This window comes from Gobius niger (assembly GCF_951799975.1).
Source record: "Gobius niger genome assembly, chromosome: 1".
Classification (NCBI taxonomy): domain Eukaryota; kingdom Metazoa; phylum Chordata; class Actinopteri; order Gobiiformes; family Gobiidae; genus Gobius; species Gobius niger.
In genome coordinates this window covers 19,868,095-19,883,495 of record NC_136852.1, presented here as the reverse complement: position 1 = coordinate 19,883,495, position 15,401 = coordinate 19,868,095, and the positions used below count along the sequence as shown (strand labels likewise).

General features: G+C 40.8%; 1 protein-coding gene across 2 annotated transcripts; it reads left to right on the top strand.

Moving 5' to 3' along the window:
- Positions 1–294: 294 nt before the first annotated feature.
- On the top strand, positions 295–7,481 carry tgfb1a (transforming growth factor, beta 1a). Of its 2 annotated transcripts, XM_079572505.1 has the most exons (7): positions 295–753; positions 820–1,101; positions 5,016–5,300; positions 5,378–5,609; positions 6,103–6,253; positions 6,778–6,888; positions 6,976–7,481. In XM_079572505.1, the coding sequence occupies exons 2-7, from the start codon at positions 834–836 to the stop codon at positions 7,021–7,023; spliced, it is 1,095 nt and encodes a 364-aa protein (XP_079428631.1). In that variant the 5' UTR covers positions 295–753; positions 820–833; the 3' UTR covers positions 7,024–7,481. The 2 variants fall into 2 exon arrangements, with proteins under 2 accessions (XP_079428631.1, XP_079428630.1); XM_079572504.1 differs by having other exon boundaries at positions 295–1,101.
- Positions 7,482–15,401: the final 7,920 nt, after the last annotated feature.

Genomic DNA, 15,401 nt, shown 5'->3' with positions numbered 1-15,401 from the left:
GGGCATTGTGTGTGTCAGATGTTTCCTGCCAGGACACTTGCCTTAATAACAGTGTAGTGTGACTGCAGTTGAAAGTGATATGATTAAATACTCTCTTTTGGCAATTTGATCTCCAGAGTGAACTCAAGTCTCCTGGGAATTGTATCTGGCCTTAAAGGGGCAAAAGGTCCTCTGGTAGACTTCAAATACAACAAAAATCCATAAGAGATTGTATTCGAACTGCGGCATATAATCGATAAGGACACAAGCCATATTGGATGAAATAATATTGGATGAAATAATTTACAAAAAAAAAAGTTAAACGAAACTAAAACATTGAATTTGAATACTTCACTTGAGGAAGATAGTTTCAAGGTCTCACTGCATCTTAGGACGGATATTTAGGCTGGCTTTGTAGTAGCTTTTGACAGCTCGGTTTGGGGCATGCTTCACTGTCTGGGACATCACTGTGTTACCTACGAGGCTGAGTCACAAACTGGCTCATCACCTGACGTCTGTCTGCCCACTCCTGGGATCTCCTCCACCTGCTCCCATGTGATGAAGACAGGGGAAGTATTTTTACAGAGGACTGAACTGCCACCGTTTGCCAACCTGGGTTGCTGAACTTTTTGGGACTCTCCACACTGCACAGACTATTCTGATATATGTAAACACCTTGCGTCAGTAACACCTCCTTCTTTCGGTGATTCACTGTTCCCTAAGCATCCCAGTTTGAGAGAGGCATTGGCTGAGGAAGAATAACACAGTCCAAAGGTGCTTGTGTCTGTCACATTGGCACCATGAGGTTCCTATTGATAGTAATGGCTATGTACATTATAGGAAAAGTCAACTCAATGTCGACGTGTAAGACTGTAGACCTGGAGATGGTGAAGAAAAAGCGCATTGAAGCGATTAGGAGCCAGATTCTCAGTAAACTGCGTCTCCCCAAAGAACCGGAGCAGGACCAGACCGGGGACGAAGAGGAGATCCCTTCCACACTGATGTCCCTGTACAACAGTACAGAGGACCTGCTGAAGGAGCAACAGGACCAGATGATCGTCTCCATGGAGCAGGAGGAGGAGGAGTACTTTGCCAAGGTCCTGCACAAGTTCAACATGACTGGTGAGTACACAGATTACATGCAAGTACTGCATTTCTGACAGCAGTAAAGGTTGGCTAAGATTCACAGTTCTTAGGCCACATTATTTTTCAAACTTTATATTTACGGTAAAAGCTGCTGCCAGGTTTATCTAAATTCGATTGCAGTATACCTAATTAATTCATTTCAATTGATGCCAAAATGAATTGGTCTGAAAAATAAAGATTATAAATGCCAGATTTTGAATAATGTCTAATGGATTGCTTTGACTGAGAACGTCTGCGCCTGGTGTGTATGAGGTTGTGTTGAGCTCATAAAGTGGCCTAACACCCATTGCAAATGTCGATATGAACTCATCAGCTCCTCCCCAAATCAGTCAATTCTGGCCTTTTTAAATGAAGCCAAAAATTCCCAAAACATGTGTAACGTTTCTCATTGCATCCCAATGCCTTGAGGCAGGCTCCAGAGGTCAGAGTTCACAGGCGTTACAAGTTAGCAGAGCTAGTTTGTTGCATCTGGACTAAATATTTTAGATTTGACTGTGTTTCGTTCTATCTACGGCATTTACTGCCTATTAACATTACTCCTGGCTCGAGTGCATGTGCTGTTCAGCCAAAAGAAAATATGGCAATAATTGTGCGAGGACGCTGAGGGTAAACATATCTTTTTCCCTCTTTCTTTGCTCAATTGTTCTCTACATGCCTATACTACTCCCCAAGAGGCAGGCGTTCACACTATCCCCGTCTTATCCACCACTTCAAAAGAGATGTGAGTGAATGGACCATTACTAGGTATCTGCAGCACCAGGAGAGAACAAAGATGCTTTCAAAATAAGTGGCAGGATTTTGTAATGCTCTGATGAAAACCAAAGGACAAGCCGCCAAACAAAGCTCAGATGAGAGGAGACGTGAATAAACTCCTTCACCCTCACCCTGCTGTGTCTCCAGCCTTGCTCCCACAGGGACATGGGGTTTTCCTGTAACTTGAGCTATGGATTCTCCCTTGCTTACCCTGCCACTGTTCTCAGTAGGTCTTTGCCCTCTCAATGCCCAAGCTTATGTTACCTATCAAGAAATTCATTTTCTATTTTGTTGTTTTTCTTTGGCTTGTTATAGGCATTTTATGTTTGTGACAGGGCAGCTTAACAGGAAGGAAAGCTGGCTGATAGCCGCTGCAATCCTGAGTGACTCAGGTCCGGTGCAAGTGATGCCCATGGGAAGCATGTGCTTCCTTACTCTGTGGAAATGCCAGAAACACCCATCCCAGTCCGATGGCTGTTTGCTTTTGTAGAGCTTGGTAGCAGAGTTATGTTTAAGATAGAGTTTTAGTTGCTTGTTTAAAAAAAGGTTCACCTGGTGAACCCATGTGGCAACATAACCTTGTTTAGGTTTTTGTCTCTTCAAAATTAATACTCAAATTGCTTCAGTCTATTACTATTAAGCACGTTGGCCAATCCAATATATTTGGTAAATGGATAGTAAATACTGAAGTCTTAAGAGTATTTGTTGTAAAAGCTTTTGCCTCGTTAAAAGCTAGACACACTCTGTTGATATAGCCTAGGGCTGTGCATGTCTGTGGAAAGCACTTAAGCGTTATTAGCATTAGTCCATCATTTTAATTGTGTGGTGGATTACAGTTAATTCCCTCAGTAACATGCATTCCTAATCTATCGCAGTAAAGTGGGTGTTCGCCTTAAACAGGAAATTAAATCCAATTTAGTTAATCCAAAAAATATTAGCTCATCCAAACGGGAGACAACATCATCCGAAGTAACCATCATGTGCTTATATACAAAGGTAATTAGCTCAGTGATCGATGAGTGGGCTGCAAGGTGGAGTGGAGCGTATAAAGGAGGCAGCTATTTAGCTTGGTGCAGGAATCTGGTTCCTCCCACGGGTAATTACAGAGCTAACGCCGTACCTGCCACAACAGCTGTCCTGGGCTTACCTGCCATAGGCCCTGATTCGACAACACAAATCCCTCCACACCCAAGATAGTGCACACCAGTCTATCCTCACCCCGACAGTGTCTTCTTGCATGCATTGCTCTTGTTTGAGTTAGTATACTGGTAAATGCATGTACAATTGAATCTTAAAATGCTCAAGAAGCCCCCAAAAAACTATTTGTCTAATACTAATATTAAATTTAGTATAATTCACATTAAATTAAATAAACTATGTGGTATTCATTACAACAAGCCCAGGCCTAACAACAACTAAATGAGATCTTATGTACTGTCTATATCTTATCTATAGTATGGAGGCCAGGCAAAAAAAATAGGCCCTTGAAACACCTTTGGCATGAACACTCCAGTTTGAAATACACTGAGCAACAGTTAGTCAGACACATTTACATAATATGATGAAAAAGGGTGATAACTGCATTGTAAAGGGCAGATACAGAAGTGTAATGCTCTGAAGCAACATACTTCTCTAGGAAGTGATCTTATTTCCTGTTTTGCACGCACTTCTCTCACCCTTAACACATTTTTGTAGTTATTCAGACTCACACAGTGCTTGACCTCTTTGATGCATCTGTTCAGTATAGTGTTGACTGTATATTCAGGCACTTTCTTCTTCATGGGTGGAACCAGTAAGATGTCATTTCATTTCCCTTTGCTCTCTGTAGCAGTTCTTTTCAATTCTCTGAGTTTTTGCTACAAGCAGCGATACACTACATACAGTATAGGCAGATGGTTTAGCTCATAAATGATAGAGGCAGCTGGGATGCGGAGGATCCTGGTACAGTCTTGGCCCGAGTCAGCAGAACAAGTATGCAGTCGATCCATGTTGTAGCCACTGTCAGTGAGTGAGTAATTCCCGGATCTCAGCGCAGAGTATGCGGTGTTGACAGGCTGAGACACAGTGAAAAGGTTTGGACTCGAGGCAGCACTTTTCACACCCCAATCTCCAATTTCTATACTATCCCACTCTCGGCTTGCAAGCGTATACATGCACATCATTTCTTCATGTTTTCTTTGGATTTCCCCCATCGGAGCTTGTTTTCTCTTATTTTCTCTCTTTACACAAGTTCCTCTCGCACTTAGCTTATTTCACCTAATTCTTTTTAATATGGAAGATTTATGGAGCTGAAGCCCTCACTTGGCTCTGGTTTTCATCAAACTTTGTAGGAGGAATGTTCTCGCTGTCAAGATATGGTCAAACTAAGATTTACAGTTTTATTACGGTAAAACAACTTTGTGGGCGAGATAACCGCCCCAGCCAGAATTTAACAGTAGTGCACTAAAAATCTGGCTCATTATGTTGAATGAGTATGCACACTTACGAGGCTTCTATAAACCTCTAGACCAGGGGTCTCCAACCTTTTTTACCCGACGAGCTACTTTTACACAATATGAACATCAGAGAGCTACTTATGTTCAAAAACATGCAGCTTAGGTGGAGTTCAACCAGAATAATTACTTGCCAAGATGGTATTTCAAAGAAAGTGACTTGAGTTTATTCCTTACACAAATTACAGATTGTGTTCAGCATGTTCAGAACAAACAGAAAATGCATCTACAATTTGAGTTATCAAGTGTAAAGAGATGTAGAAAGTCATTGGCCAGCTACCTGGAGAGGCTTGGCGAGCTACTGGTTGGAGATACCTAGGCTTTTAATTCAAAATATGGTCTTAAAACAGTGTAATTACAACCATTTCCGTCTCAATAATTGAACTCCAATATAGTATTTCCACATTAATTGGCATGCATTTTCAACTTGATGCAACAAAATCAATTGTCATACCCATCTTAATTGTGCTATGTGCAGTAGGTCCTACCACACAGTGCAGTGCAGAGGTCATTCTTTGTGCTGGTTGTATCAGGATCTGGTGTCACCTCAGAGGAATAGATGATTTGCTGTGAAAATCCTGCAAGCAAGCAGTTAATTTGAAAGAATTAGATTTGAGATTTTCACATATATTTCTTCCTTCACAGCAAAAGAAAAAGCTCAAACGACAAGGAACGCCAACAATGTCTCCATGTACTTCAACATTAAGGACATAAAAAACAGTGTGGGGGACTCTCATCTGCTAACCACTGCGGAGCTGCGCATGCTCATCAAACAGACTTTTATCCAATCAGAGCAGCGTGTGGAGCTCTATGAAGGTGTAGGGACCTCCGCCCGCTATCTGGCTTCCCGATTCATCACCAACAATATGAAGGACAAGTGGTTGTCCTTTGATGTCACAGAGACACTGCAGCGCTGGCTGCAACGCAATGGTGAGGATGGTCTTGTGTAGGTCACTGTTGGATACTGCTCAGTAGATAGAATTAACCTGTTGATATTTGTGTACCAGAGAGTGAACAGGGGTTTCAACTTCGACTCTTCTGTGAATGCAACCATGCTAGTGTGGACAACAGCTTCAGTTTTTCCATTTCTGGGATAAAGAATGGGAGAGGAGACCAAGCGCGAGTGGAGTTGTTGACACAACAACCGCCTTACATCCTCACCATGTCCATCCCTAAAAATGTCAGCCATCTCACGTCACGCAGAAAACGCTCCACGGACTCAAAGGACACTTGCACAGCGTAAGTTTTTTTTTTTCTTAACTGGTTTGCTGGGGCAAAATTTCATTGGTAAATGGTCTCTACAATATTAATACAGTGCCATCCACTTACGTTAGGCACTCAAAGCTTATTTTTGATTTGGTCGGGACAGTGCATGTTGATGAACATACACATGCATGTAAACACCCTACATTGGATTGTCGCCTTGGGCTAATTTCTATCTATTTCTACCTTGGCAAACACAGAGAGAACATGTAAACTCAGAAAGACCCCAACTGGCGATCGAACCCGGGACCTTCTTGCTGTGAAGCATTCACACTGACATACACCAATGAAACCGCATTTTTTAATACCCCATATATATATATATATATATATATATATATCTATATATATATATATATATATATATATATAAACCCCAGCCCTGCAGAACTCTAGTGGAATGGAAAATAGATATAATAATTGAAATAATCAATATTTATTGGACTTTGTGCGCTTTTTTTCTCTTCAGGCAGACAGAGACATGCTGTGTTCGAAGCTTGTACATCGATTTCAGGAAGGATTTAGGATGGAAGTGGATACACAAGCCCACAGGCTACCTCGCCAATTACTGCATGGGCTCCTGCACATACATCTGGAATGCTGAAAACAAATATTCACAGGTATGGACTGGTATGACTTTTCTGAATTTTAAGACAATATATATATATATTTATATATATAAAAAGAAATGTTTGTAGGCTGCACATGACAATTTAAGCTGAACTTGCCTTAAGCTAAATGAGGACAATCACAAATTCAATATATGTGAACATGCAATTCCTAATTTGAAAGAACCTCCAGATTTCAGTCATTGAGCTTAATTTCTCGGAGGCCTACTCTAGAACTCATGAGGATTCTACTGGGGTCTGGTGAAAATAGGAGAGAGTCCCTTTATGTTCATTTCCGAATTGGTTTAGGCATAGGATCTGGCAACCCTAAGTGGGGGCTCATTCTCCTAAATAAACCAGCATTGCAATTTGCAGGGGACATCTTTATGAGCTTAGGTCATGTTTCTGAAAAACGTTACATACCCTCCTCATGTATTTTTAGTGACATGACCATTAAAATCTTCACCATTGATTGTGTTAGTGGTGAAATGTTCAGTTTGGGATTACTGTTCTTTGAATGATATAATTGTTTACAGATCTTGGCCCTGTACAAACATCACAACCCAGGAGCCTCAGCCCAACCGTGCTGCGTTCCCCAAAGCCTCGAGCCACTGCCAATTCTGTACTATGTGGGCCGGCAACACAAGGTACCAAGACCACATCACAGAGCTCGTCATGCTTCTGCTATGTGTTTGAAGATGAGTTTTAATATTGGTGTTGATTTTCACTTTTAGGTGGAACAGCTGTCCAATATGATCGTGAAGTCCTGCAAGTGTAGCTAAAAATACAAGGTGGCATGGAGCCCTGGCACACACCGATATACAACTGAGAAGGATGAAAGGAGTTTTGTTTGAGACTCAATGCACCGACAAAGGGAATATTTAAATTTTAAAGCCATCTGGAACCTTTGTGGTCCAGTTTTCCTCCTGCGATCCATGACATTATTGTTATGGATGCAGACAAAAGCATAAACTTCTGTATAGGTAGTATTTTCCGTTTCTGAACTGATCTGACGATGGTCAACATATCCATGTTGGAATTAATTTATTTTTTTAGATTTAAAGTACATTTTTCGTTTATTTTATTTCAAACGTGGATAAAGCCTGGACCAAATGAACTCTGATGGATGATCGATTTTTTTTGTGGACTCACTCTTTAGGATAGTGGTTCGCAACCTGGGAGGTGTCCCTGGAGTATTGCCTGGTTAGAGGGTCAGGTCATAAGAGATATTAATATGGCAAGTCACTTTGGCACGTAACACCTTTTCTGTCACAAGCCAATTTCTGCCGGATTTTTGATTTCCAATCGAGGTTTTGCTCATGCCATGTTTGTGTACTTTGTGTGATGTAATTCATCATGATCAGAGGATAAAAATGTAAAACAAAATTAAAATAAATGCTATAAAACATGTATAAAGATTACATGCAGCACCATCAAAACACATGATAAATTATGGCTAGTAAATCAAATAATTAGCCTTTTTGAAATGGACTAGTCACAGTAGTCACAAAAGGAAAAAAAGGTTGGGAGCCACTGCTTTAAGACATTTGAGACTTCCTTATAAGGCCTTATTTATAGGTGCTATCACTGAGGTATGGAATTAAATGCTGCCGCAAAAAACACCTGTAATGCAGCAAGTGTGCACGGCAGCAGGCAGCAAAGGGACTGTCCAACTGAGGGGAATTCCTGAACATTTCACACGAACCGTCCATCTCTCTTCACAATGTTCCTGTTTATGAAGTGTCTTACAGCTTGCGTTTTGGTTTAAATGAAGAGCTCTTTTGACACAGATCGTAGCATGAGATACCATCATTTCAGCACAAGCAATAAACCTTTATCTAATGGTCAAAGATGTAGTACACACCAGAAAGTTTACTGTTTTTAAATGCACTTACAATTTGTACTTGTGAAAAATGTAAAAAATTGAAATAAAGTATATGTTGTGTATGTTTTCTTAAAAAAAAAAAAAAGACTCTTTTTTTTTGGCCCACAAGACTAATAGTCTAGGACAGCGCAGGATGAGAAGGAGTGAAGAGCGTTGAGAGACATTCAGCATATTGAGAGACTCATGAGGTTGAGGCCTGAACAGTGTTCCTCATATACGGGAATGTTTACATTTTCTTAATATTCTCTGAATAATGTCATACACAAAAACCACAACAATTGAGACACTTATATGTACCACCTAAGATTCCAGAACTAAATGGTCATAACAAGAAGAAGTTGTGAAATAACTGGAGTTAAAAAAGAGCTGACAGGAAGTGTTAATAAAACCTTTCAAGTAAAATTTGGAAACTGGTACAAGGTCATAAAATAATATAGGCAGCTGTAAATCATACAGCTTCAGGGGTGGACCCTTAGTTTACAGGGGCAATATATCCTCCATCTTGCACTTCACCTGCTGGTATATCTTTAACTATTGGGAGGGGTTTCCACCACTACCCCATGCAACACCTCTATCCCCACCCTGCCAGCCCCACCCCTCGGAGGAGTATTCAGGGGATTACTGGCAGCACACAAGGCTGGATTGGGAATGAGGCGTGCAGGTCCGGACCCGTTGGTAAGCCATAGTCTTAAGGGCAGTGACTGCATGGAAAATGAAACACACATATTATGCACATGCACGTGAACCCGCTGACGCTCAAGCATGTCCACGTTGAATACTTGACATAACAAGCTCCATACTGGAGAAGAGTGTCAGGGTCTCTCTCTGCATCAAGTGACACTCATGTGTGCAAGCTTGTTCCATAGCTTCATGCAGATCATTGTAGCCGAGACTCCACTTAGTCCTTTTGTGGTCAACAATATAAACAGTAATCTAAAATAGCATTCAGAAAATAATTAAAAGTGGCGGAAAAAAGTTTGTATTACTAATCAAAAGAGGGACACTTTGTCCAGTTTAAAACATGGGTGTTTTTATTGGTGAAAAACATCTCTTAACAACAAAGTCTCCTTTACTATGCTGGGAGTGGGACATCACCAACTCGTCTCCATGCAGATGTTCCTACTTTGCTTTAGCTGTTGCCAAACATTAAGTTTAATACATTCAGACCCAACATTGTCTGTATCTATCTATCTAAGCATTATTATGTTTGGGGTCTCTGGTATGTCAGTTTATTTATCATGACCTCTTGATGGAGTAACTGGAATGAGACTTTAAATTTATTCACACATTAGACTCTTTATTGTATTACCTAAATTAGAGGATGCCACTTTAGTTCCAAAAATGGTAAGAAGTGTGACGAAGCAAACTGTAGCCTGATCGTAATGCAATTTTCATGTCTCCGTTGAATATCCAGACAGACGTGCTGTGTTGCCAGGTTGGTTAGTAAAGTTGCTAAAGAACAATAGGCACAGTGTAATGTTGTCAGCGACGATGTTATTGTATTGTTAAGGGGTTTTTGTTCTAGAAAAACAGGATCATTACTATAAGCAAACCGAAAATAAGCAGAGGTGGGTTGAAAGCTAAAGATGATTACAACTTGTCTGTGAAAGTCCCCATGTCGCGACCTGTTTCACTTTCGCTGCACAGGCCAAACAAAGAGAATGAATGTCAAGAGGCTCATAAATTTCCCCTGTGTTAATGCAACTGTCCCATGGGGTTTTCAGACTCAAGCAGGACGGGCCCGCTGTAGATCATGTTCGTCTCTCAGCAGCTGCTTCCTCTAAGGCCCAGGGCTTTTTAAACGGACAAACTGTGAACACCTCTCGAGTGAAGCAATCCCCATCATATGGCACGCAAACAATGAAAAGGAGGCCACTTGAAGCCCTTGTGCAGTGTCCTAGTGTTACAGAGTCAAGCGACAGAGACTGAGCTGTCCCTGTGTTAGAAGGCCAGACAGGTGTTCAGTCAACATTAACAGGACACACGTGCCGACTTTTTACGGACCAATGAGTAACAGGAACATTGTTATTGTGGATAAGTCATTCACTTTTCACATAATTGCTACTTTAATTACAGACATGTGCGTCCTTCATCCTGGTTTTACCAGCTCTGCTTTATGTAATGCCTGAATCATCTCTCCTTTGAACCTTCATTTAACAAAGTAAAGCTGACTTTGTAAACAACAGTGATGGAAAGTGAAAAAAAATGCGACTTTTTGAGTAGAAAAATAATACAATGCTTACACTTGTAATTTTGTCAGCAGTAGTACATATCCAAAAAGTAATGTAAACTTATTAGTCCCATCCCTTTCCCTTTCTTACTTACTTCCTGTTTCCTTTGTTACATAATTTCTACTTCATCTGTAATTCATCTGATTTCCTAAGTTTTAAACTAAATCTTACAATCCATATGTACACTTTCTACAATATACACAACTCTAATTCATATTCAACAAGGTTATCGCACTGTTTGTTAACTGTGAGATTAGTGAACAATATAGCACATGTCTTGGTTTAGCTAAAACTCCAACACTTCTTTCTTCTGTAGAAATAGCACATATTTGATCTGTGCTTTCACGTTTTTCATTTACTAATACCCCCAAGAATTTACTTTCTTTGACCATCTTCATATCGATCCTATCCATCATTTATTTCAGTAACATTTTCAATTTCCCATTTCTAAAGCTACATTGTCCAATCATTTTTGAAACTTAGTAGCAGATAAAATCGTCCATCAACAATAAAAGCTTCAATAACATGGATAAATTGATATACTGTGCCGTCTACAACCTGAAAGATTTTGGTCCTAATAGTGACTCCAACACCGCAGAGAAATGAGGTGCAGTTATCAGCCAACTTAGCTCCCTGTTGTCTGTTTGTTCAATTGCTTTCCACCCTTTGTGAAGCCAGTCAGAATTCTTTAGTAGTGAAGATATTACTGTGCGGATGTCGAAGTGCTCCTAAGGTGTCATTACGGCGCACAATATAGTACCCCCTTTTTATCCACTTAGAAAGTCGTCATGTGTAATTTTGTGTGACTATACTTGGACCATGTAACCACTCATGTAACTGAATTTAAATAGGGGAAACGTTTGGTTGCTTCTAACTTCACCCCCATTTGGGTCCATAGGAATATGCTGGGAGAGGCTTAATGCTAACAACATCTTTGGTCTTTCTGCGTGACTGAGGGCACGTACAAAGACCAGACAGGTACGGATCAACTCGTCTAAGCTCAGGAAAGAACATATTTCAGTATGGAAAAACTATGTTCCCTCAGTCATGCAAAAAGACCAAAGATGTTGTTAGCATTTGGCCTCTCCCAGTGTATTCCTATAGCTCCAAACTGGGGTGAAGTTAAAAGCGACCAAGCTCTTCCACGGGCACACACAAAGACCAGACAAGTAGGTATCAACTCGTCTAAGATCAGGCCTATTCCTTTAAAGGAAGTGAAGTTGATCTTTGGGCTCTAAAGCCATACTGACTATTTTCAGTCTGTTACTAAATTGTTTTTCTCAAATTTTGGACAGGAGACAGGTCTTGAAGTGATGTTTGTTTTATAAAGAGGGATGACCTTTGCAGTTTTTATTTTTAATATGACAGATTGAGAGTAACTGCTTGAATACATAAATATTGAATGCAACTTTAGTTTACTTTTTCTCGTACTGGAAATGACACTACAGTATTTTACTTCAGTATTCCTCTCTGTTAAACAAAAGCTTTTGAAGCTTTTGAAAGGCTATTTTGAGTTTGGTCTTATTACAACATGTAACATTTGCAATTATATGTCCGTGATCTTGTGCCATACATGGTTGTTAAAAGTAGATCAGTGAAGCGACATAGTGGCTTTGGATGGGACAGGCTCTGACCTTAATAACAGAGACCGGTGTCCTGCTGCTCCTCAGCTCAGCTCCACAAACACGCAGCTGCCCAGGGCCATTGTTGCTGCAGGTGCTCATTCTGTGTCGACACATACACAAACAAAAATAAACACCTCTTCCTCACTGGAGGCAGCGAGCACTGAAGTTGTTGAATTTAATGTGTTGGTGACGTTTTAAAAATGATGAATAGTAGTACACTTACCAATACTATTTATGGAGTATGAAGTGTTGCCAATGTTTTCATGTGAACATAAATGTGTAGTGTTTTTAATGTCCGTCCCAAATTCCCTCCATGATTTCCTGAGCTGTTATCTTTAATTCAGTGATAGAATAACAGGATAATGGAAAGAATGAATAATAGTTGTGATTGTGTAATGTGTTCAAGTGAATTAAAATATTGTAAAATTCAATTGAATTAAGCCCATTAGAGTCAAATAAACAAACTGCATGCTTTATGAATTGCCACACAATTTGACCCTTTCCAAAATTGTTTATTTCTTGTCTTGAGAAATAGGAAAGTCTGCAAAACCAATATCCCAAGTGGCCTATGAACATGTAAAAGTCCTACAGTATATGTACCAGATGTGTCAATCAAAATAAAGTGATAAAGGTGAAGAGTTCCTCCACCTGTCTTGTCTGAAGTTTGATGTATCCCACCTGTAAAGCACAGATGTTATCACCACCTGAGTCAGCAGACCCTATCTGGTACTTCTTTCTCTCCCATCACTTTACAGCTCTTTCAAGGTGCTCCACAAGAAAGACAAGTGATAGGTAGGGGCTAAAAACAAGTGTACATGGAGGGGAACAGACCACACATGTGACTTTTAGGCTGATGCTAACTTGGAATATTACTGTAAGGTACTCGTGCGATCGTGAACATAACCAGTAGCTAACATCATCGTTTTTATACCCAGTGGATCAAAGTCAAAGGAGAAACTCAAACCCTCTTCAAAGAGAAAAGTACAAAGGGAAAGTATGATAAACAATGTGTGAGTGGTTTTAAGCCCTGACTCATATACCACGGCAAGTGTTTTCTAAAAAAGGAAAGGTACCAATTACACTTGGAGCTGATGCCCCTCCTTTCCTTCCTGATTTTTTTGTCTCCCTCTGCTTCACGCGTGCACAAGACTAGTGTCATGCCCTTTGATAATGCACATCTAGGGTCCTACAACAAACAGGAATGTCTGAATAATTGCGTAATTGGTCAGTACAAATGACACATGACGATGGTGACGGGGGAAAGAAACTGGATGGTCCCTAAGCAGCCCGATAACTCACAGTTTAGGAAATACCCCCTTTAGTGGACTGTATATATTTGATAAAGTAGTAGTCTGAGTAGTAGTAGTCTAACCACCCTTCCCTGTTGAAGAGTTATTCATACCACATGCCTTCTGTCCCTAGTATTGTTTTGGCTAATGAACATTCACTGGAGAACAAGACAGATTGATTGCTAAGCTCTTTTCAGAAGATGGTGAAAGACTGTTGTGGGGCGGAGGGAGCTGCTCAGGAGGAAGAGGATGGAGGAGGAGCTGACCAGTGCAGGACACCACGCGGTCAGGTTGGTCAATAAATTAAAAACATTTAAACCAACCAGATGCATTTTTTTCCTGTCTACTGCTGCTGTATTTTTTTTTATTAGTTTCCTCAGTAAACCCCTATCACAGCCTCACAGCAAGAAGGTCCCTGGTTTGATTCACAAACCGTGCGGGCCTTTCTGTGTGGAGTGTGCGTGTTTCTCTCCCTGTGTCTGGATGGGTTTCCTCCGGGTGCTCCGGTTTCCCCCATCAACGAAAAACATGCACAATAGGACAATTCTCCAGCCATTAGCTTAACGAAAGGATGGGTCAAAGTGCAGTGGACAAATTTACCTACAGGTACAATAAAGTTCACCATCACCATGTTTTCATATTTGCATTATCCGGGGTTGATGAATTCCTACCATATTACATGAAAGAAAATTCTAGAGCCATATACAGAGGTTACTTCGGACCAGACCAGTGACCAGTGAGTTATAGCAGTTGATAAAAGTGCAGTCATGCTGTGGCGTGCTTTCATGTGTCTGAGAAACCCCCCGGAGAGCTTGGCTGAACCAGAGCCTTGACCCTCAGCGGCGAAGTAAACTATGTTCAATCACACACCATTAGTCATCGTCCACCCTATCCCGAGTCTCCTGACACCAGCGAGAAAGCCCGAAATCCTATATAGGCCCTGCTGTTAAAGTGCCAGTGCAGGATAGAGAGATAAAACATGGTGGCGTTGACTCTGTGACCCTTAATTGGATAAATGGGAGGTCACAACGCAGGTTATCGAGTTTAGCTTTGTGAACCGTCTGTTTTCCATTATTCAGCTGTGAAGTGAGGCCTTCAGTGGCAGTGGGCTTTATGGTGTTTTGATGGCCATACAAGGGTTATGACAGCAAGAGAGAGGGCCTGGGCTAAGTCTGTCAGCTCTATGCGCAATGGGACATTAGGTCAGTTTGCCCCCACCCTATATCCCATCCCACCGCAGCTCCCCCTTCTTCATATTCCCAAATGAGCCGCACATTCCAACTTCTTCTCTGTTTATGACACGCCAGCCTTTGAAGATGAATGTGTAAGGAAAGACGGAGATGTGCATGTGTAACGAATTCATAAATGTTTCCGGATTGCACAAATCAAAGAGGTCTTTTGCTGCATAGATTAGATGCACCTGAACAGGTATGACTAGGGCATAGCACACTTGCCAGACAGTTGTTTTTGCTTCACTAGGATACAGAAGACGTAGTTGAGCGAGGCGGCGATGGGTGGAGGAGAAAGCTATGAGTCACAAACAAACTTAAGATGTCTTTTTACACAACCTAGACAGAGTGTGTTGAAATGGAGAAAACTTGCTATTCCTGGGAGATCCATGAATGAGTAGGTGGAGGTGCCAGGAGTCGACTGAGCAATGGAGGTCATACTCAGTCAAACCCAGATTGGAGCTAAAAGTGGCCCTAAATTATAACTCCTCAATTGTTTGCAATGAAATAAAAAGTAAAAAGTGTGGGCACACACTGTTTTCCAAATAACCATGGGTAAGTTTCACTTGAGTCAGTGGGATACGCTATGGGCATTAACTGGGAACTCTGTCTGAATTGGACAAAAAGCAGAGCTGAACAGACCACCATGTCTGTTTACATGATTCATCAACTTTAATGTAGTTTTTGGAAGGAAAATATAGTGTTGCCTGAGTTTGCTAAGAGTTCACATCTTAGGTAAGAAAGTGTAATATATTATACATAGTAGTTATACTGCAAGCTTATGTGTATTAGCTTGATCTTTGTATTTTCACTTAGATGAAAAGCCAAACTTGGTTTTCCCAAGATTTCCCCTTGAATACATTCCTCTTTAGACAGCTTACTATTCTTAATTGTGGCTTGA